This window comes from Seriola dumerili, unplaced genomic scaffold (assembly GCF_002260705.1).
Source record: "Seriola dumerili isolate Sdu_G_001 unplaced genomic scaffold, Sdu_1.0 BDQW01000432.1, whole genome shotgun sequence".
Classification (NCBI taxonomy): Eukaryota; Metazoa; Chordata; class Actinopteri; order Carangiformes; family Carangidae; genus Seriola; species Seriola dumerili.
Window position 1 is genome coordinate 2,497,382 of NW_019174687.1, and position 22,862 is coordinate 2,520,243.

The 22,862-nt window shown below is 42.9% G+C and overlaps 1 protein-coding gene across 1 annotated transcript; it reads right to left on the reverse strand.

The window, feature by feature from the left end:
- Positions 1-539: 539 nt before the first annotated feature.
- Positions 540-22,317, reverse strand: xkr4 (XK related 4). Its single transcript, XM_022761856.1, has 4 exons — positions 21,590-22,317; positions 4,232-4,431; positions 1,820-2,174; positions 540-1,140 (listed from the first exon to the last, which is right to left on the reverse strand). The coding sequence occupies exons 1-4, from the start codon at positions 22,282-22,284 to the stop codon at positions 540-542; spliced, it is 1,851 nt and encodes a 616-aa protein (XP_022617577.1). The 5' UTR covers positions 22,285-22,317.
- Positions 22,318-22,862: the final 545 nt, after the last annotated feature.

Below are 22,862 nucleotides of genomic sequence, written 5' to 3' on the forward strand. Positions count from 1 at the left end.
TCCAAACAGTGGGACGTCAACACGGTAAGACAGACATGACAGTTTTCTACTTGTGATGAATGAGGGATCATTTCCTCTCCAAATCTCATTAGAGGGTTTTCTGTGTAATTCAGGAGTCATTCATGTTAAAGAGGAATATGTGATGAGTTAAAACTCATCTGGGTGGATGTGAATTTGATTTTATCCCAACCAAACAGTGCATCAGCCTCTTGTAGGGTTAGGGTTTGAGTGTCGAAGCACTCTGTGGATTTGCATTTAGTTCGTACCACACAGGATTTCCCTGATGAGTGGAAATGAAAATAACAGCAACAACCCTACAAAGAACCCAGATACATCCAGCGACATCAGCTGACTTTGTGCTGAATCGCTCCTCTAATCATCACCAACGGAGCCCAACGCTGATGCCAAAGGATGGAAAAAAAAGGGGAGTGAGAGATGAAGAGTGACGTTGCTAGTAGTAACAAATTCTTATTGCCACAGTTTCTGTTGCTGTTTGTATGACGTATGAGCCCTGTACAGGTTCTGACAGCAGGGTGGAATTATAAAGTGGTCTCATATTCCAACCTTTCCTGCACCAGAGCGTCATCTTTGTACTGCAGCCGTGGAGGAGTCAGGGAGCAGTCTATGGCCAGGATTGCCTTGCGAATACTGCGGTCCAGGACGTGACGCTCCCAGGCTGGGTAGCGGTTCCTGCAAAGGTCTATCTTGATGACGGTTTCCTCGAGGCGCGGAGCGCGAGATGAAGGAGTGGACGGCACCGTGGGTCGTACCTGAAACACTGGCATGCAGCCATCCCGCTCAGAATACTTCCCCATGTCACGCTCCAGAGTTGTGGTGGCGCCTCTGTTGGAGCGCAATGAGTTGGTGGCACCTTCCGACGGTAGTGTGGAGAACTGAGCAGTGGGGTCCAGGTCAAGGCCCTGGCCGCTCAGCGAACGTCCAAAGCGCGGCCCGTTGGGATGGAAAAAGGCATAGTACATGAGCATGAAAACCACTCCAGTGAGGAAACTGCTGAAGATGACGCAGAGTGCCGGCACTGCGAAGGCGTCGGTGGTGTGAGGCGACCGGTACAGATACCACAACGCACTGAGAGCAGCGTTCTCCACCAAGATTACCAGGTAGTAGATGAACAATCGACACCTGTACAGACACGTGATAAAAAGAATGAAACTCAGTCAGTAAGCTGGACAGATGTGTGGTTGGAAGTGCTTGTGTTGGAGTGTTGCACTGGTCAGTTGCCTCATCCCTCCAACACAGATACCTTAACATCTGATAGTCACATTTATATTAGTAGAGGATGATTCCTAATGTTTTTGGTGATCCTCTCTAACTCTCTGGGTCTTAGTTAGGGTCAGCTGGTTTCAGTCCAGTATCAGCTGGTTTCAGTCTAGTGTCAGCTGGTTTCAGTCCAGTATCTGCTGGTTTCAGTCTAGTGTCAGCTGGTTTCAGTCTAGTATCAGCTGGTTTTAGTCTAGTGTCAGCTGGTTTCAGTCTAGTGTCAGCTTCTAGTCAAGCGTCCCAGTGCAAGAGCATGTGGTCTGTCTATGGCAGGGCTAAAATACAGAGGAAATTATTTGAATTAGTTATTGTAGCTTTACTGTGAATTGTGAACTGAAATATAAAAGCGAAGCTCTAACAGGTTACTTCCATATGAGTGAAACATAAAAATGATACAGAATTAATTTGCAAAGGACATATCTATATATAAACATAGAGTATTAAGAAAATACCGAATTGTAAAGTTCTATAATACAATGAAAGATTTGAAAGATTTTTGCCACTGTAACATTTTTACTTCAGGTGTACATCAAACACTCACCTTGTCCTTCCCTCCTTGACATTAAACCAGGAAAAGATGTAGATGATGCCCACCACCATGTCAAACACAATCTCCTCCCACTTGCTGATGCAGAAGTCAGTCTCACAGTGGACGATCCAGAAGGTCATGATGCACCAGTGCAGCACAATAAAGATGCCAAAATAGAGCTGGAACACAGAGGCGAACAGGGCAAAGGTGATGACCCGCGCTGCGATGGTGAAGAAGTGCCAGCAGAACTGGATGATGACGGCCAGGTAGCTGATCGGCTTCTTGTCGTCCCGGGACTCTCGCAGGGCCTTCTGGTAGGAGGCCAGGGCCCAGGCCAGAGAGACGAGGGAGGCTGCAGCTGTCATACCTGCAGCACATGGACACACATACTGTATATTACAGGGAAACTCTGGAAAATAGACTTATCTGGTAGAGTAGATGAAAATCTCTGTGAGTCCAGTACAAAGACTGGTACAGGATGTGTCTACTTTAGCTTAGCACAAACACTGGAAGCAGGGGGAAACTGTTAGCTTACAACATTGTTGAACAAACACTGATAAATACAATATGAATTCAGCCACTTCATGGACAAGGTTCCTATCGACCTGAGTCAGTCCTGAGTCCTGGATTGCAAAGATCTCTGCAGCACAACATGTTTTCATCTAAGCCTGATACTTTCATAGGTGATGAGGTAAGTGGGACAGTTGAGACAGGTGAGACAGGTGAGATGGGTGAGACAGGTGAGACAGGTGAGACAGGTACAGCGGCCCTGAGAGCTCAACACACTCCAACTTAAGAAAACACAAACAAGTTCAGAAAATGAGCTAAATGTTTGTTTGGCTGATTATAACATCACATGATTCAGATATTATTGCAGATATCTGTTTTTAACAAGTGCGTCCCAGCCGGGTTCGTCACTTCTTCATGTTCCCTGGGAACACTTCAGTTGCTGTCTGTGCTATTTTCAGACTTGGTTGTGTATTCGGTTGCGTTGTGAGTATTTGTGTTGTCAGATTGATGAAGATGTTTTTTAAGCTGCAGTGTGTTGAGCTCTCCAGGCCACTGTCGATAAGTGAGATGGAAGAGACAGGTGAGACTGGTGAGACGCGTCAAACATGAGGTTTTACACACGTTTAAAACGACTGGAAGCTGAAAACCAACACCTGATAGAAAAGAATATAATCATTGCACATTTTGCTTCTTCTGCACTCGATGCTATAAAAAATTTGATAAATAAAAACATGAAGTATGTATCTTTAAAACTGGATGATGTTGTCTGTCCACCTGGTATTAATAGAATAGAATAGAATAGAATCATAAATAAATAAATAAAAACATGAAATATGTCTCTGGGTCTCTGGATAATGATGTCTGATTAGAGGCCTTTGCCTTCACACATGGGACCAGATGTATAAATTATTATAACATAGTTTTCTGAACTGAGCTGAGGGTGATACATGAAAAATAAGGTGAGAGACAAAATCTAACAATAAAACACGTTTCATTTCAGTTGTTTCATTTATAAAACATGATCTTTTTAACTTTTAAAGAGAGAGAGGCCATCCCGTGGTCCGTCAGCTCATCACATCTGGATCACTGCAACAGTCTTTATACTTGTCTCCAGACTGTACAGAACTCTGCTGCTCGACCTTTAACAGGAACCAAGAGACGTGACCACATCACTCCTGTTTCAGCCTCTTCACTCTGGCTCTCAGTACATTTTACAATACATTTTAAGATTTTATTGATTACTTTTAAATCTCTCTGTGGCCTCTCTCCCCGTTATATCTCTGATCCCCTGGTTCCATACTCACTAGTACGAACCTTGAGATCCTCGGGTCTCTTGTCTGTTCAGAGGCTGAAAACTAAAGGGGACAGAGTTTTTGCAGTCGGGGCCCTGAGGCTCTGGAACGATCTGCCCGAGGAAATCAGGTCGACTGAGTCTGTAGCCTCCTTTATGTCTCTTCTTAAAACGTACTTTTGTCGCAAAGCTTTTCCTGGTTTTACGTAAATTGAACTTTCCTTTGAGCTGCTTTTATTTCTTTTAAAATGACTCTGTACTGGTTTTTTTTAATTTGTTTATCTTCTCTTTGAAATCTGCTGATTTTTTGTTTCGTTTTATTTTTTTATTTTTATATATAGTTTTATTTTGCATTTGTCAAACACTTGGTAACTAAGTGCTCTATACATGACATAAAATAAAGATTATAATCTGCAAAATGGCAATGGCTTGTTTTCTAAAACAAATTTTGATTAATTACTCTGATCTGCACGATTATATTGTTCTTTTTTATTTACAATAGATGCATCTGTTTGCCTCTGTTTTGTTATTATGTATATGATTATCGTTTATTATGACGCACTAACGTCTCTTTGGATCTATAGATGTGTATGTGTGTGTGTGTGTGTGTGTGTGTGTGTTACCTTGGTTAGCCTGCAGCTTGTGTGTCTGTATGATGATGCACAGCTGCAGCACAAGTTGTGGAGCGCTCTCCAGAAAGGTGGCCAGTAGATGCAGCATGCTCACGTCTGCGAACTCGTAGACCATCCTCCAGTAGTAACGCCAGCGCTCCGTCTCAGCACTCTGGCGGCTCCGAATGCCCAGGTAGATGGTGTGGAAATACCTGGAGGAGAAACATCATGCCTCAGCATCAGTCAGAAAGATCCTGCAGCCTCGAATCACAGCCGTGCTGATATTCAGTACAACATCACTCCCTGTGTGTGATATTGCTTAAATATCTGAAGAATAACTGAAGAGCTGTGTTAATCTGTTTCACCTCTGACCTGCCTGTGACTGGGTATGGTCAGAGACGTGCTCTATGGCCCCTGTAACCACACCCCAAAATGATGCCACAGTGTACCAACACACCCTGGAGTACACTTCTACATCAGTGCAGTAAAGTGAGAAGTTAAACCACAAAAACAAGATTTTCAGCCTCTGTTAAGCTGCTCTTTAGCAGTCGTAGCTACCTTTGTCTACAGTACTATGATAACAGTCATGGCTTGGTTAGGTTTAGGAAAAGATGGTGATTTGGGTTAAAGTACTTCCTCAACATTAGACAATCTTTGTTGTCATGGTTACAATATAAACAGCTACTTTCACATGGGAATGGAACTTTGTCTCTCTTTATACTACGTCACCGCACTTTTCCCTTTGCTCCTGTCATCATTACTACGACCACTAGATGTCACCTAGCAACAAAACCTAACTAAGGGTCATAATAACCAGGTGCACAGGCGACCTGTGGGCACGATTTTTTACAGGAGGACAGTCTCTAATTTAACATAAGCCTACCTCACCTGTTTAAAGTTAACACCTGGAAAAAACAATGAGAGCAGATTTCAGTGCACACAAAATCATGAAACTTACTCTGAATCCTGCAGATGCTGCATAGCTCGAATTTGCTTCATGTTCACAAAACACTATAATAAACTCCAAAAGCAGGTAAAGTACCTTTCAAGGGCAGGAAAATGTCAGCTTTTTTGTGGAGCTGTTGTGTCTAAACTTAAGTTTCACTGTGCGGTTTCATCAGAAGAGGCTGGATTGCAACATGGACATCGCCTGAGCAGCTCACTCTGCAGCTCCTGGCAGCTCAGCTCCAACTGTAGACTGCAGACCTGAGGCAAGAGCTCAGTTAATGAAGTGAATTCATTTCTACTTTTATTCTGTCTGTGGCCTACATTTCTATGTGTGTGTGTCTCTCTCTCTGTCAGGCTCCCTCATTCATTTCCATTGTCCCTCTCCCTCTATCTCTGAAATATCACCAACACATGGCGGCCGTTTAGCAGCATGCTAATGGGCCGTGAAATGAAGTTCCGTTGTCAATAAAGAATTTGAAAATTAAATCTGGGCCGAGGGCATTAAAGCTGCAGCCTGTTCGTGGACAGATGGACCTGACACATCTCTCACTGTGTGTGTGTGTGTGTGTGTGTGTGTGTGTGTGTGTGTGTGTGTGTGTGTGTGTGTGTGTGTGTGTGTGTGTGTGTGTGTATGTGTGTGTTGGTTGAGGTCTTTCTAAGTCTACAGATAAGACTTGTTAACCTGTCATTCAGTGACTGAAGGTGTCCCAGTTCTGACTGCTTCACTCACATCCACTGAAAACAAGAGTAAGGTCATTCAGTTTCATATTCAGCCTTCAAGAGAGGTTATCACTATCAGTACTGCCAGTATTACCATGATAATATTACTCTACAAAGACACATAAATCTGGATATTCAGATGATGAGCATTTTATTACGGATCCAAGATGATTCAGATGATTTATTCTGTTTGATCATACGTTAATGGCAATGGACCATTTGTCTATGCTGTGCAGGAATTGGTCTAGGAGCAGGTGGGTCCACTCATGAACCATCTGAACTACAATTTCATATGTGGCCACGCACAGTATGTAACTTCCTCTCGGGCTCTCTCAATCAAAATAATAACAAAAGACGGCAATGGGTGACATCATGAAGTAACATGGCATCATGGGAGTTGTTGTCTTCACTACCATTACCGTCAGCTCCTCTCTTGGATTTCTTCAGTGTCCGTGATTCAGGCAATCATTTTAACTGTTAAAAACACTGAATGAAGCAGTTTGACATTTAAAGTCAGTGTTTGAGCGACGCTGTACGGAGGACAGAGACTCAGGGAAGAGCTGGAGCTGAGATTGATGCTAACCTTTGTTTGATTGTTCCAGCAGCTCAGCTATTCAACATTTACTCAGCTAAAATAATAAATAATAAGATTAAAAAAAAAAAAACAATTTTGAGCTTCTGTCTTTCATGGTTTACCTTGATGGACACGTTGGACCTTTGGACTCTTTATGTTTGGACATTTGTTTTAGTTTTATTTTGTAATCACTTCCCTTGTGTGTCTCATGTAAGTTTGCTTCCTGTCTTTGTCTAGTGTTTCCCTCCTTGTTGATTGTCTGTCCTGCCCTAATGTGTTTCAGGGTTAGAGATTTCTCTGGTTTGAGAATTGATAGAAACATTTGGGATAATGTAAGAACACAACTCAACAACATATAGAACAATCCATTCAAATCCAATTAAATGATTTCTCACCCTGTCTGGTTCATAGTAAAGTTGTAAGTCTTGGGTCAAGGCACTGGGAGGCTGAAAGGTTTAGGATTCTCAGCATGAATCTCAACGTCACTGGTTCCTCTGCTGCCACAGACCTGCTTCTCATTTCCTGTCATCTCTCTACTGTCTATTGCATAGTGGTGTCAGTATGCTTTAAATTAGCTTGTAACAAAGAGTTCATTTATTACCAGCAAAGGATAAATTGCACTCAGTGTTCGAGCAAAGTGGGCACTTCATCTAGGCACATTTGCAGTTGTTTATCACTGTGCACTTAAGAAGCTGACAGTTACACACAAGATGTCTTTTGTTTATTAGTTATTGAGTATTTATTGAATAATTTAACATTTTATGGTTCTGAGTCTTCCAGACACTGCAACGGCGGCTTTGTGTTTGATTGACAGTAGCCTGTAAAACAAAGCACTGGTGTCACAAATCATGTTTGGTTAACAAGTGTGGAAATGTTCTCTCTCCGCAGTATATGGTGCAATAGGAGTGCAATAGTATAGGTGCAATGTAATGTACTCATGGGGAGCTCATGTCTTTTCCTGTGTCCTCTCCAGTGTTTTCGGGCAAACACATCCCTAGGGATCCAAACACCTTTCCAAGGTTCTGAGAAAAACAACAGGATGAGATAATGTGGTGGAATTGTTATTTAGGTGTTTAGTTGTGGTTTTAGATTTAGATTTAGATGTCAAAAGTGGGATACATGCTGCAGTGGGAAGGTATGATGAGCAGAGGTGGAAATAAGCCAGGCCAAGAAGAAGAACAGATAATCAGGCAACCAGAAGGCCGTGGCAGCAAGTAGTCCCAAAGATGGAGGAGCTGGCAGGTCTGGTTAAACCTCTCATCCTGTTTCAGGCAGCCAGAGACCAGAAGATGGAGAAAGATTATTCTCAACAAGAGTAGAGATGGAAACAAGCAGCATTAGTTTCAACAAATTCAGCACCAGGTGAATGCAGTTCAAGAGGATAGGTCTGTCACGCCTCATGTTGGTCGGGTCTGACCAACATGAGGCCACCACTCCAGAGAGTGATTACTGCTGATGATGACGAGAATGACTCACATGAAGGGGCCAGAGCCACAAGGAACCCTGGTTGCTCCCATTAGCCCCTAATGATGACATCAAATACTTCCTCACAACAAATTTGCTGGTGGTCCAGAGATGAGCTGGCTGTTTGCCTCTTCCCTCTGCTTACAGGTAAAGTCTGAAGCACCTATGTCCTGAAGGCTACGACAAAGTGAAGGAGGCAATCCTGGCAAAGTATGACATCACAGCTGACACTTACTGACATTGCTTCCGATCCCCAAAGACTGACCAATGGGATACTCTATGTTCACCTGAAACATTAAACCTGAAACCTCTTAACAGATTGTGAATGTTGGATCGTCTGTTTTGGAAAGTGTGGGAGAGGGGGTTTCAGATGGTGTCAGATGAACTGACAAGCGCTTAGCACTTGGTTTGAATTACTTGATACTGAGGCCTTTGGCCTGGTGATGTGTGTAATTAAGGATGAAATGGATGAATGAAATAAAGCAAAAATAAAAACTCAGGTCTTTATTCAGGTTCTCAGCACAGGGTCTAAAAGATTCGAGTATGACTTGGGTTCCTGTCTCAGTATTAGTCCCATGATAATGCTCGTGATGATGAAGAAACATGTCACCCAGTGCAACATGGTAACTAAATTATTTGTTTTTAACATTTTTTTGGACAACAGATGAATAAGATGAATCAGGTTTTAATAATCCATAACGATGGATGATGCTTCAAACCAGGAGTAGGTAGAGAATGAACAGGAGAGAACCAAATACTGAACCCTGAGGGACGCCTTAGGACAGAGGAGTAGAAGAGGTGCAGTTACTGATGCTTATAAACTACCTATCTATGAGATAAGACCTTAGCCTGGAGGGGGGAGTACCGATGATGCTGGATGGAGATTGAGGATGAGCTGCCAAAAGCAGCAGTGAGGTCAAGGACAAGAATACTGAGGTGTCCAGAGATTGTTAGTGATTTTGAGGAGGACTGACTCTGTGCTGTGTGCATAATCAAGATTGAAATGGGTCCAACAGATTTTAGGAGATGAGTTGGACTTTGAATTGTGAAATGATGACACCCTCACAGGGATTTTGGAGATGGGCTGGAAATTTCTCAGGATTTCTGGATTGAGTCCAGGGCTTTTGAGAATGAGAGCATCAGCAGCCAGTTTGAGTGGTTGTGGAACAGATCTGGAACTCAGAGACGAGTTTATGATTTCTGTGATAAGTGTAGAGATAGTCCTTAACAAGAGTTGATGGGGTAGAGTACTAGTTTTTCATACCCACCATAAGGCTGAAAAGTTCCACAGGGTGGACGAGAGAGAACAGAGACAGGGGGGATGGTGAGGCTGCTGTAGATACTGTCTATTTTTGTTTGGAAGAATAACAGGAAAAAATTGCACTTGTCGACTGTGAAGGATTGAGACGTGTGATCCTTGGGGCTGAGAAGTTTGTTTACTGTAGACAAGTGAACCTTGTGATTAGTTTAGTCAGAGTGTATGAAATGTGAGTGGTAGATGGACCAGTTGAAGGTCATCTTTGTAGGCTTAGAGATGGACTGTTAAACCAGTTAACCCAGTTTTCTTGATGGGTCTTTCAAGCTGGAGCTTGCAGGAATTCATTTGATGATGTACAGAGGTACACCAGGGGCTGAATGTGACTCTGTTCTGGTTTAGATGGGAGTCAGCTGATCAAGACTAGGGGAGAGTGTGTCATTGTAGTAGCTGACAAGGTTGGTTGGATTGTCAGGCACTGGTGGAGGGGATATGGACATATAAACTTACGTCAGATAGATTTTTAATACCTATTAATATTCACTCCGACCGCAGGTGTACCATGCACATGCACCATCCAGGTACAACAAAAACCTTCATAATCAGACTGGCCATTGGGCACACTGGGACAAATCCTGTTGGGTCACCACATCATTGGGCCAATGAAGCATCAAAACATGCATATTATTTTTAATGGCCATGTTGTGTCAGTCTCACTACAGGCCATCTCTGTGTGCCTGACATTCAGGGTGCGCATGACTGAGCCAGGACTGGGCTCACTTCACCAACACAGGTGTAGTGCTGCTGGAGCGCAATAGAATGACACACTGCCACTTTTTTATGACTCCGCACTGGCTATATACCTCAGAAAACAAAAAACACTAGCCATTACTCAAGACTTCACACAGCAATTATAACAAAATTTCACACAAATAGCTAATATTTTATATGACTCTGGATAAACAGGGATGTAACCTGAAACTAGTCTGAGTGGCAGAAGCATACAACCAGTGGTAATTCTAGTTATCCAAGTAAAGAAATACAATATTCGCAGTCAAATAATCCAAGTTAAACTCATATATATTTTCAAAGTGCTTGAAGATCCAATCATCACTAAACTGTATGTTGTGCAAGAGCCAATAAAAACAAATTGAATGGTCAAAGTTGTCATATTGACATGGAAGATGTAATGACTGAATGACAACCTTTTTTCTAGCAAGCTAACGTTAAGTAGTAAAGATGGAAAAGCAGAAATCATCCTTCATTCATCGTTCACTCTTCTGATGTTTCTTTATCTGTGATGCATTTACATAGAAACATTAAAGTCAGCCTATTAAACCTGGACAGTTTGTGCTGCTGGAGATGAAAGCTTGTCATATTCTCAACATGATGAAACTGTTCATAAAGCCAGTCTAACATCTGATCAGTTACAGCTGACTAATGTGTGTAAACCTGCCACCGTAGGAACAGTGGTTACATAACCTTCTTAATAAGCCACAACTTAACCGTTTATAGTGCGCTCTGGTACTTCAATAAATAGAAATATACCTCACACAGATGCCCCGCTACACCCCCCACCCCCACCCCCACCCCCGGGCTGATCTTGGGGGAGACACTGCTTTGAATATGCATTAGTGTTCCAGTGTGTCTTGTGTGAGTGAGTGAGGAAGTGAAATCAAGTAGTGCAGGTCAAACATGTGCAGACTGCTGCAGCACTGGAAGCTGGCATGTTGTGTAACGGCAGAGAGTCATGGGAGAGCTTTCTAAAAACAACCTGAGTGAGGAGGAGAGGAAGAGGAGGAGGAGGAGAATAGGGGGAATGGAAGGTTGGTTATCCTGTATAGACATTAACACAGAAAGTGTATTAATTAAAACTGATACCGGTCTGTGTACAACTGTTTACTTCATCAGTAGCATCAGGTGATGTAGACAAGGACTATGAGTTCAAGCTGTTCTACAACAGGTTTGACACAGCCTCACCTGTTCTCTCTCCCACTGCTTCAGCTGCAGCTTCTCCTACAGCATCTCCTCCACAACCTGACACTGCAGCTGCAAGTCCCTCCACACTGGGGTCAAGTCTCCTGTCCTTTACAGCAGAGGAGGTGAGGGCAGAGCTCAAGAGGCTACATCCTAGAAAAGCAACAAGCCAGGAAGAGGAGTACAGGGATCTGACGATGGCCTTCAGTGAATGGAGCTACAAGAACTGCCTCCTTCTGAACACCTCCAAGACCAAGGAGATGGTCATGGACTTTTGTAGATCTAGCCCCAGTCTGCTGGGGCAGCAGCATGTCCGACATGAACACAAAGAGACTGGACAAGCTGGTAAAAAAGGCTGGGTCTGCGCTTGGCAGGAGTCTGGACTCACTCAGGACTGTTGTGGAGAGACGCATGCAATGTAAAATGGAGGCCATCTTGGACCTCAGCCAAAGAAAGTGAATCATGAACTGGACTAATTTAAATATTATTGTTCATTACTTACTATTAACTATTATTATTACTGATGCTGGACACCTTAACTTCCCCTAAATAAAGTCTATCTATCTATCTATTTTATTAGTCCCAAAACCAAGAGAGATTTTGATTTTGAACATAGGAATTTTTACATTGATAAAATTAAAGGCCCTGTGTGCAGGATTTGAAAATGTCATAGCATCCCAGTGGGACTCTTTCAGATCATTAGCCACAGCCTTTTAGTCGCTAGGAGTCAGCACTAACCACCATCATCCCTATCATCATACACCCACCGTTGTTATCTCCATGACAACATCAGCTGACTGCGAACACCAGATCCAAAACACTCAGCATCCACTGGAAGAGGTCAAAGGTCATGGAGCAAGAGAGGGATTAAGGAGGACATTCAAGAACTGACCCCAGAGAACATCTCTGCACAGAGCCGTAAGTTACCATCTCTCTCCAAATACATTTTTTTTGCAGTAAAAGAGTCATCTACCTGGTTTTAATGCACATTTTCAATTTGCACATAAAAAAAGGTTGGGAGAGGAGGAAAAGTTGGTGTAAATGTCACTCGAGCTTCCGCTCCAGGAGAGATGAAAAAACATCAGGCATGTGTGGACCAATGAGGAGACAGTAACATTCTTTGAATTAATACAAGACACAACCATTTCCGTTGTCCAGTGTGCAGCTCTACGCCATCAAGCTTTCCATCACATTAATACTGTGATGAAGGTTCATTTGTGTATTACAGTAGGTTAGGCACTCTGTGGGTGGCAGGGACCAGCCAATCAGAGCCCTTGTTATTGGTTAGCCTACAGTAATAGTTTCATATTGTTTTTCGTTTAGCTGTAGATGTGGTGGGAAGTGGGTGAGACAGAAGGGATGCATTGGTAAGTTTTACATCCGTAAGTCATTTGGTGTATGTGTGCTTTCAGAAACATGTAGGTAGAATTGTGTACTATACATATTCTGTGCCTCGAGTTTTATTATTATTTTTATATTATTTATTATAATAAAGCATAAAGTTCGCTAGCTGCATGTTAACACTTAAAACAGGGATAGTAAACCAGTGACTTGCTAATTAGCAAATTACCTACTAGGTTAATGTAATTTGTATAGAGAGTCAGTTATGTTACTAGTAGCAGATTTTTGAAATGAAAACTGGGGACAGTTCTAGTTTAGCAGTCAATATATGATTAAAATGTCCAATATTTTTACCTCAAATAAAAAAGGGGGACAGTCCTGGTTTCATGTATTTTGTTGTACTATAATAAACTATGGTGAAGGACGGCTGATATAACAACAACTTTAAAGCAGCCGTGAAGTCCTATTGTCTATATCTATTCCTCAATTATTTATATTCCTTTAGTTAGTAAGGGTCCACTGATCAAAAGAATCAAAAGCATTTTTCATTAAACATTGTAATTTTGTCATGTACAGTTCATTGCAGACAGTCAGGCAGCTTCTTCTTCTTCACTTCTTCCAAAATAAAAACATTTTTTTCAAGTTCTAGCTGGGGGTCTTTGGTTATGTTTGACTTTATGGATAACTCTGGATAACTGTTTTGATGGTTTTAGCTTTCTAAACTGCTATAGCTAGCAGCCAGCCCCCTCTGTTGGCCAAAACAAGCACAATGCTAGACGTCTGTCTGTTTTATTCACAGTTAAAAACGGGGACAGCTCCAGCCAAGGACAGGCCACCAAAAATGGGGACTGTCCCCGGAAAACAGGGACATCTGGTCACCCTAGCTGTTTAATGATTACTTAAATAAACCACACACACATGCAGAAACCTCACCTGCTGTTAATAAACCTAAGTTGGGGGAACATCCCAACATCCCTGCATTCTGGCCAATGCACCACAGTGGTTACATACTCCCCACCAGCTACAGTTACAGTCAGAGTTATCAGGCCTTTCATACAAATACATACACAGTTTTCCTTTGTTTGAGGTTCTAATTTCGTCATCTCGTTGCACCCTCTTCTTCTGCAGTGGTATAATGGCACCTGACTGGAAAATTAGTGCCACTTACTGCTCTTGACGAACCAACTCCTAACATTTGCATAACAGTAGTGGAGGGAAACACTAAAATTAATTTATTCATATTTTATTTTTTATTAAAACAGAAATTTCCTTTGGTACATTTTTCTCAACCGCTGAACTACTGTATTCCTACACAGAAGCGCACCAACAGAGCGCATTGTATTATGCCGCAGCCGCAGGTCAGCTGAGTGAATCAGAAAGAACTAAACTTCACTTTGTTTGACGGGAAGATAAAGCACTGAAAATATTCTAAATGAAGCGTACATTCAAACGGATATTGGATTGTTTTGGTGGGCTTCTGTTAAAAGTGTCTAAAACACGTTTTTCTGCTGGCCCCATGCACACAAAGCCACACATCGCTCTGCCTCTGTGCCGGTGCTCCTGGCCGCGCGCTGATCTGAATCTACTGCAGGTAACACACTGACTATGCATGACGACCTCACACAAGCCCACGTCAAACAACCTGAGCTATCCCTTTAAATGAATTGATATTGAGTGGTTATTGAAGACCTGTAGGACTCTTTCTCAGATGTAACTGGACAGAGCTCAGTCTTGGACAGGTCCAGGACTTGACAGTCTTACAGCCATGTTGTCACTCCTGTCCACCCTAGTGAACCCACATCAGCCACCATTTCAGTGTGTCAGAGGAGGGTTCAGGGTACACTCTGGTCCTAGGCCTTTTTCACATTGTTCCCTGTAATGATAACATCAGTTTGCACAGGTCTGATTCAGATGAGACTGAGAAATAAGATAGCACTGTACTGACTTATTTATATTCATTTATACCAGCCGCAACTGCTGGTACTGTTGTCACATTGTGAGTCTGTGTGTGTGTCATCATGGCAAAACGTGGTCCTGGATACACCTACTGTAACAGAAACTAGCACAGAACTGTCTGTTGGTCCGTGGACAGATGTTGTCACCATTATAGTGTCACAACCTGCAAAATACAGTGAGGAAACTGTACAGGTGTGTAGTATAGATGAAAATGAAAGTGAGTTTGAAGATGGGTGAATTCTTATATTGTATGAGACAAAGATTACCTTGATATTTTTCTCACAGTTTTCTTATAATATCCCAAGATGTAAATTTCGAATTTGGATTTTAGAAAGTAAATGTGAACTAATCATAATGTATAAACACGTTTTCATTTAAATTTGATTTTCTTTGATAATCAAGTACCGTCACTTTAAGAGAGTGCACCTGGCACATTTACTCCAGTTAAGCTGTGTAACAAAGGAATCTAGTGGAGGCTAGACTAGCTGTGGAATCATATGGTTTTCATACTGTGTCCGATCATGTTTAGTTATTTTAGTAAAGAAACATCAGTGGATTCTACCTGCTTGTGACGTGTGAGTTTTCAACAACAACGAAAGCAGAATGGATTATTGTGTGGAACTACGTTGGTCGGACACGTGTATGACTACCAGGTAATTATTGTTACTGCCACAGAAAGTGCTCGGGGTTCAGGAAGGATGCTAGGACATACAAAGCTTGTGAATTTCCTACCAACAGTCAGCACTGGTTTCTTTTAACCCTACAGGAGACCTTCTACTAAGTTTACAATTCATTTTCAAGATACTTGTTAAAGCTGTAGTATTTACTCCAGAACAAACTGAAAGCACAGCAGCAGTTGTCTATTTACACGTCCAGTGTTCCCTCTCTTTTAGCTCTGTGTTTGGTCTCCTCCTGCTACTGAGGAAAACATCTGATGGTCCATGTTCACCAGCTGCTGTCTGACTGAGTCTGTCCGCTGTTGGTGCTCAGCAGGCAGAGGACAGCACCAGTGACAGTATAAAGAGTACTTACACCCTTTCTCATATAGATGAGTAAGTACTCTCGTGTACTGTACTGTACTGTCTATTGGAACCAACTTAATACTTCTTACAAACAGAGGACGGGGAGAATCTGCAGCCACACTAAATCAGTTGGTTTGTATGTTTACAGTACTAATACACCAAACACAATATGTAACAAGGATTCATTCTTTCACCAGTGAAATTCAAAATACAAAAATAAGAGCTGAACTATTAAAGAGGACCTATTATGGAAATCTTTTGTGTTCATAATTGTCATTCTTGGTGTCTACGTAAATAAATTTACATGCTTTAAGACATTACTTTTCTTCTGCTGTACATTTTATACCGTACTCTCTTCCCCCTCTGTCTGAAAGGCTCTGTTAGAGCTCAGGGCCCTCCCCCCCTCTAATTGTGCTCTAATTGGTCAGATTGCCAGCAACTACCATGGCAACGACATGTCCCGCATGTCTTGTGTAAACAAACTTCGGATGACAATATTCATAACTTGGAATATTAAAGGTATTATTTACTAAAGGAATATAAATAATGGAGGAACAGACGGTCCACAGGTAGGGAGTCTCCACCGCTTCACCTCCTGCTGGTTTACAATGCTGGGAAATCTGAATGAATTTAACGTTAGTGCTCATAGTTACTGAAAAATTAACTCAACAGTTAAACTGTGGATAATTTATCTGAGCTGAATGAGGTACAGCATGTCAACACTGACAAACATCTAAGCATTTATATCTTTGCTATGCTGCTTCTTACTAACGTGATCAGGTCGCGATCGGGTCGTGATCGGGTCGCTGTAACATCCACCAAAAATGCAGACTGACAGGCTTGCAAGGCTGAGCCCCCTGTTCAGCCACATCAAGTGGGGATACAGAAATAACTGTTGTGAAAATGAAGCATCTAACTGTGCGGGGTTTCTGAAGCAGTCCTCCTTGAAGTGCGGGTTCACATTATAATTTTTGGAGCAGTGGAGAACTGTGGAAAAATGGAAGAAGATTTCTGCAGAAAATTAAGAACATTGTCTTTTCGGCATGGCTACAAAACTAATGGAAACTCTTCACTATAAGTAGTTATGTGCTGTGCCTTGTGTGGGGGGGGGGGGGCGTGCCAAGTATTGATGTCAATAGGACCAGGAAGTAATGTCTGGAGCCCAGACAAGGCGTTTTATACAAAGGAGAAAATTGGGTTTTTACCCTCACAGAGTTTCTGCCATTGATGTAAACTTTGATCCTTGTGACTCTGGAGATCATTTACATGCACAAAAACCTATATAACACACTATAGGTAAGGAAAAACCCAGGAAAACATAATAAGTCCCCTTTAATCAAATATAATTAAACTCGCAATATCCATATTGCAGGAGCTGTCATTTTTCTGATAAAGGTAAAATGCATCAATAGCTCTTTAAGATGCTGCACACCAACTAAGCATGATAATCAAGTTCAATATAATACAGTAATGTATTGATCTGCACATTTAATTACGTGCTTAAAACAGTAACATGAGTGTTTAATTCTTACTCTGTTTACTCTAATTGTAAATCGTCTCTCTGGGCTTCAAGATTGTTTTATGGGTGAAACAGCAACAAAATAAAAATAGAGATGTGTTATTTATTTCTTTACAAACAGACTGTTGAACAAATAGAGCGAGTGGGATCGATAAACCTAGAGATACCATCTGCTTTACACAAAAAAACTCTCTGAAGCAACTTATACATATTATTGTGGATTTTTAACTGTTTTCCTGTTAGTATTTTCTCCTCCTCCAAATATTATTACTTTTTTCTGGTAATGTGACTTTTTTTCTCGCAATATTACAACCTTTTCCTCAAAATATGATGACAATTTTGTTGTAAAATAATGACTTTATTTTCTTATTAAGACTTTTTTCTTGAAATATTATGATTTTATTCTCAAAATTACGACTTTATTCTCATGTTATCATGACTTCATTCTTGAAATTTGAGATTTCTTTCTTCATTGTGGCTCTAATACTCCCATCTTAACATGATTACCTTCAGTCAGAATGACCTCACAGTTGTTTTCATCCACCAACCAATCAGCTGCAGTTTACATGTTTGTCCAGACTCTGTAATATACATGTAGTTCTTGACTTTGTTAAGCCTCGTTATTCTTGTTGTGCTGCAGAGAAGCTACAAATCTACAATGTGCTTCACACACATCTTCAAGCCGACAGCACAACGATCTACACTGTCACCACAGCTCCGAGGTGGACAACCTGAAAACACGATGCTTCCGGTCACAGCCTCACAGTCCCAACTCCTCCTCTGCTCTGTCATCTTTACACCCTCATTTTCTAATATTAGGCAGAAAGACTCAGGCATGAAGTGTGAGAGAAATCCTGGTTCAGTCACGACACACTGGAGCACATGAAGTATTTCAGCAGTGCAAAACCCAGAGGAAAAATATACATGATTAGAATGTTACTGTTCCACTTCTCTTCTTCCACCTCTTCATTCACAGACAGTGACACACACAGTGACAGACAGTAGACCTGCTGCTCAGAGCTGCTCTGTGAACAGCAGTGAAGTCACAGCGGTTTACTGATGACTGTAGTGACGTCACCCACAAACCGCTCACATGTCGACTTTGACGCCTGACTCAGAGACGCGCATGCTTCATGATCCCGGGACCCAGGGGCGCGGCCGGGTGGGGGACACACCTCCTCCGACCACACATGAACAACCACACAGGTCGTTTACTCCGACCCTCTGATACGACCCATGTCTCCTGAAATAGCATCCCTACCGCAGCAGGGGTATTAGACTATGGTTGTCATGGTTACAATAATAAACATGAAGACTGTACTGACAGCGGCGTACTGGAACATCGTTGCCATGGTTATGATAATAATGGTCATAGCTTGGTTAGGTCTAGGAAAATGTTGTGATTTGGGTTAAAATAAGTACTTCCTACCACAACATTAGACGATCTTGTTGCCATGGTTACAATAATAACAATATGGTTGACTTTATCGAACGGTCATGGATAATAATTCAACATAAATTTTCACATGCTCGAACATCAGTCTCTTGCGTTGTCACCAGACTTCCTCCTTTGCTCCTGTCATAATTACTATGACCGCCAGATGTCGCCTAGCAACAAAACGTAACTATGGGCCATAGTAACCTGCTGCACAGAGCACTACTATGATATTAGCTAGTGTAAAGTATTGATACAAATTTTGGTGATTAGTAATTAGTTTTACTTTTGAATTGTGAAGAGTTTTTAGACAATTATAAGAAGGTAGCACAGAATCATGTTAGTAGCAGTTGGGTTGTATGGAGAGCTGAGACAGTCGGTTAGTCGATCTACAGAAAATTCATTAGATAATAAACACACAGAACACAACAAAACTGAGTACAACTGTGCGGTATCACTACAATGGTAAATAGTAACTGTATTATTGTGAAGTGTAGATATTTGATCTGATGTGTCATTAAAAAGGGTAGATTGACTACACTGAAAATACAGACAACAAAGTCCAACCTCAGTACAACAGAGATCACACCTGTGATTATCAGGGTTCATGAACAGGGTCATGAAAGAACCTGTGATCACCACCACTTCCTCACTTTGGTCCTGGGTTGTGTCTGATTCAACATGGCTCCACATGGCGAGGAGCTGCGTCAACAAGAAGAAACCAGATGGAGCATCTGCAGATACTGACCACGAGCAGAAACAGCTGCAGCACTGATCAAGAGGAACAGGAAGAGCCATACCACCAACAACAGAAGAAGCAGTGACCGTCCTCAAAAACATTTCACTATTTACACAACCCTGCATTGAACAACAGATGGTAAGAGCTTCTGATTATCTGTGGAAACTGGTGTTTCATTGCCTGATCAGACACTGTTGGAGGTCCACCTGTGTGGAAGGTGTCCAAGAAGAAAACCCCTGCTCAAAACTGCTTTTTGATTCATCAAATGTTTTGCACTTGGGCTGCAACCAGCAGCTGTTTGCATCAACTCATCTTTAATTAAATCATTTTGTCTTTAAAGTACCAGAAAATAGTGAAAAAGTCCAAGGTGACATCTTCAGATGTCTTGTGTTGACCAAAGAGATTCAGGTATCAATGATAGAAAACAGAGAAAAGCAGAAAATATGTTGTTTTTAAATAATTAGTCAATTATCTACAAAATGTTGGTGAACTGTTTCAGCTCTATTCCACACTAATGTAGGTTTGCAAGTTAGGTTTGTACCAAACATCAACAGACGTCTCATAAGGATAATCTGAGATGAATGTCACTAAATGCAACCTGTGTTCTTTTTAATTAACAGTAAGCGACACATACGAAAATTCACCTGATGTGTTTTCCAAACTCTTTCCACTGTCTGTCACCTCTGATGGACAACAGAGGGTTAAACTGATGAACTCTGAAAACTGTATACCTGCTGATTCCCGTTCAGTGTCACAGAGCTGCTGCACCAGTGAAACAGACAGTGAAAGACAGGACAGAGACCGGTTACACACCGTCACAGGGCAGGATGCTGCTACAGACCGTACGTGCAGCCCAGGTCAGGTGAAGCAGACAGCAATACTCTGAGGGGGGGCTCTGAGTGAGGGCCACAGCTACAGCTGAGGACCCTGAGGTCCTGTGCTCTGGTTCTGGGGATGTGGGAGATTTAGTGATCCACTGCTGTGCGCAGCTTTCAGTTTTGGTGGAAATATTTTGCCATGCAGGATGGTAATCAGTGACCACCTTTATATTTTTAAATGTAGGTCTCCCGCTCCTGTGTATGGTCACTGTATATCTACAGTACATACTGTAATACAGTATACTCAGGGCCAACATGGTACAGACGACGTTACAGTAAAAGGCAGTTGTGATCACTGATAGTTCCACGGCAGCTGATCTGATCTGCGCTGAGATGATGGAGAGCTCCAGCACAGCTGCTGAAGAGTGAGCATCTTACAATATGAGTCACCGTCATTGTTTAAAGGTGTCCGATTACTGTGCCTCTGCAAAAACATTTACATGAAAAACAAAGACATTTAGAAAATGAATGTGTGGAGAAATAATCAGATAGTATAACCAGAGGGCTGCTGGTTAGTCAGTCACATCAAAAATAATATCTGCAGTCTTTAACTAAATATCTTTCAGTTTGAATGTGGCAGCTCAGACTCTCAGGTATGAGATGTAAATTGTTTTGACCTTTTTTTCCCTCTATTTTTTAATATTTGTAGGCAAAATGATTAATCAGGAAAATAATAATTAAAATAATGAGTTGATACTTGTAGCCGTTTTCTACTCCACTACCTTTCAGAGGGAAACAGCTGCGATCACTAGTTAATTAAAAGTTTTATAGGCTATACAAAAGATCTGCTTATAAAATCTTATGCACTGTCATAGATTAAAACACCCAACAGCAGGAAGATGCTGCTACATGTTAAAGATAGTATTAACAATCCAATAATTTCTTATACAATCATTTATCATAGGGTCTTTCTTCATGACTGATTCTTCTGTATTTTTATGTTTAGTGAAGTAAAGAAGCTGAGTATCTCTTCCAGCACTGGTCGCTGTACAGGAGCCTATGAGCACACCAGGACAGGACAGTGAGAGTCTGGCTGTAGGCTTCACTTGTGATTCTGCTGGGTGATATTTAATATATGACTGTTGTCAACCTGCCTCCATGTGTGGCTTCTCTTGAGTTAAGGTTCTTTCAAATTCATCCAGTAGCTGTTAGGCCAACCGTGGAGGTTCTCTCCAGTGAGAGGAAAATACCATCAGCGTCAGTTCACTGCTGACAGACCAGGACCAGCTCCCCTGTGTTTTTAATACAAGATGGAGAGGTATCAGTCCTGCTCAGCTTGTGTTAGGTGAGGGTGCAGAGGAGAGAAGTGACCCCATGTGTTGGCCCTGTAGAGGGGAGCAGCTAAAGATGGCAGCTGGTAGCCATGCTGTATGAGCTGGCATCGTTCAGAGGCCACCATGGTGCCAAGAGTGCCAACTGCTGTCAGAGCAGTCCTCTGCTCATTCATTCATTCAGTCCACACACACATAAACAAACACACACCATACTCACACACCATCCCTGTTACCCATCCCAAGGCCTCCATCCCAGCCTGCATCCTACCTCCATATCTGGCCCAGCTGGAGGATGTGGATGATGGACTGGCCGAACCAGACGCAGAAGGAGTAGTAGGCCGACCGTTTCCTGTTCCTGCTGCCCACCGCGGTGCTCGCCGTGCTGTTGGTCGTGGTGTTCTTGCTGGCGGTCGACGCCTGTCTCTGCGGCGTGGCCGGGTGGTGGTGAGCGGTAACGTCGCCGTGCGAGGCCGAGCCGCTCAGGAGCTTATTCCCGTCCATGTGGGAGCAATCGGCGGCGGATTCTGCGCCGTCCTCGGTGCCGAAGTCGTGGACGAACCATCTGAAGCTGAAGAGCTGGACCGAGAAGGAGCCCAGCACCACGAAGAAGAGCGTCAGGCCGAACCACCAGTAATCGCGGCGGAGGTAGTAGTCGACCGATAGCCACACGTCGGTGCCCACATCGGCCAGATACACGGCTACTGCGGCTACGATCCAAAGGCAGTCCCACACCGTGTATTTCTGCTGCTCCCTGCCCAGGCGAAGGCACGTCGAGTTGGTGCCTCCTCCACCGCAGCACCGCGACTCCCCGTTGGCGAAGTCCCCGTCCCCGGTGCCCGCAGAGTCGGGCTGGCCGCCCGGGTGGAGTCCCTGCACCGAGCCGGAGTGCTCCGAGTTCTGCAGGGGAGTGAAGGCCACGTCACTCTTCTTCATCTTCAGGACCCCGTCCGATTTAGCCGCCATTATAAGAAGCTGGTAATATTACTCTATTATTTTTGCTCCCTTCCTCCCCTCCTGCTCTCCTCTACCCCTGCCTCGCTCCGTCGACACCCTTCTGCGTGTCTCTCCTCCTCCTCCTCCTCCTTTCTGGGCAGGACTAGCTCCTCTACGCTGCCGCCTGCTCATAATACAGAATAAAGACAAAAAGGAGGACTGAACATGGCCCCGCGCTCGCTCCGATGCTTCGGTCCATATCACCTCTTCGCCGGGCTTCTCCCTCGGTTGATGATCCGCTCACATCCAGCCGACAGGAGGGGGGTTTCCGCTTTGTTTCCTCCGGCCTCCCCCTCGCCGATTCTGCCCCTGCGGTTCGTCAGTCTTCGCCCTCGATCAGTCCTGATGCTGAGGCTGATGTCGGGAATGGAGATTGAGGTGGAAACCGTAGCAAAGGAGAAGGTGGCGGAAGGCTGCAGCCATCTGCTTCTTCCATGGCACAGACTAAAAACTATGACATCATCCTCTTCTCTCTCTCTCTCTCTCTCTCTCTCTCTCTCTCTCTCTCTCTCTCTGCCTGTCTTACCGTCTGAGCTCCGTTACAGCAC

Bases quoted from the DNA above. Each gene is read 5' to 3' on its own strand.
- xkr4 (XM_022761856.1), bottom strand. From the start codon at position 22,284: ATGGCGGCTAAATCGGACGGGGTCCTGAAGATGAAGAAGAGTGACGTG. The intron at 4,432-21,589 runs GTAGGATGCAGG...TTTCTCCTCCAG, and splicing joins CAGCTGGGCCAGATATGGAG to GTATTTCCACACCATCTACC. The intron at 2,175-4,231 runs GTAACACACACA...CATGTGCTGCAG, and splicing joins CAAGCTGCAGGCTAACCAAG to GTATGACAGCTGCAGCCTCC.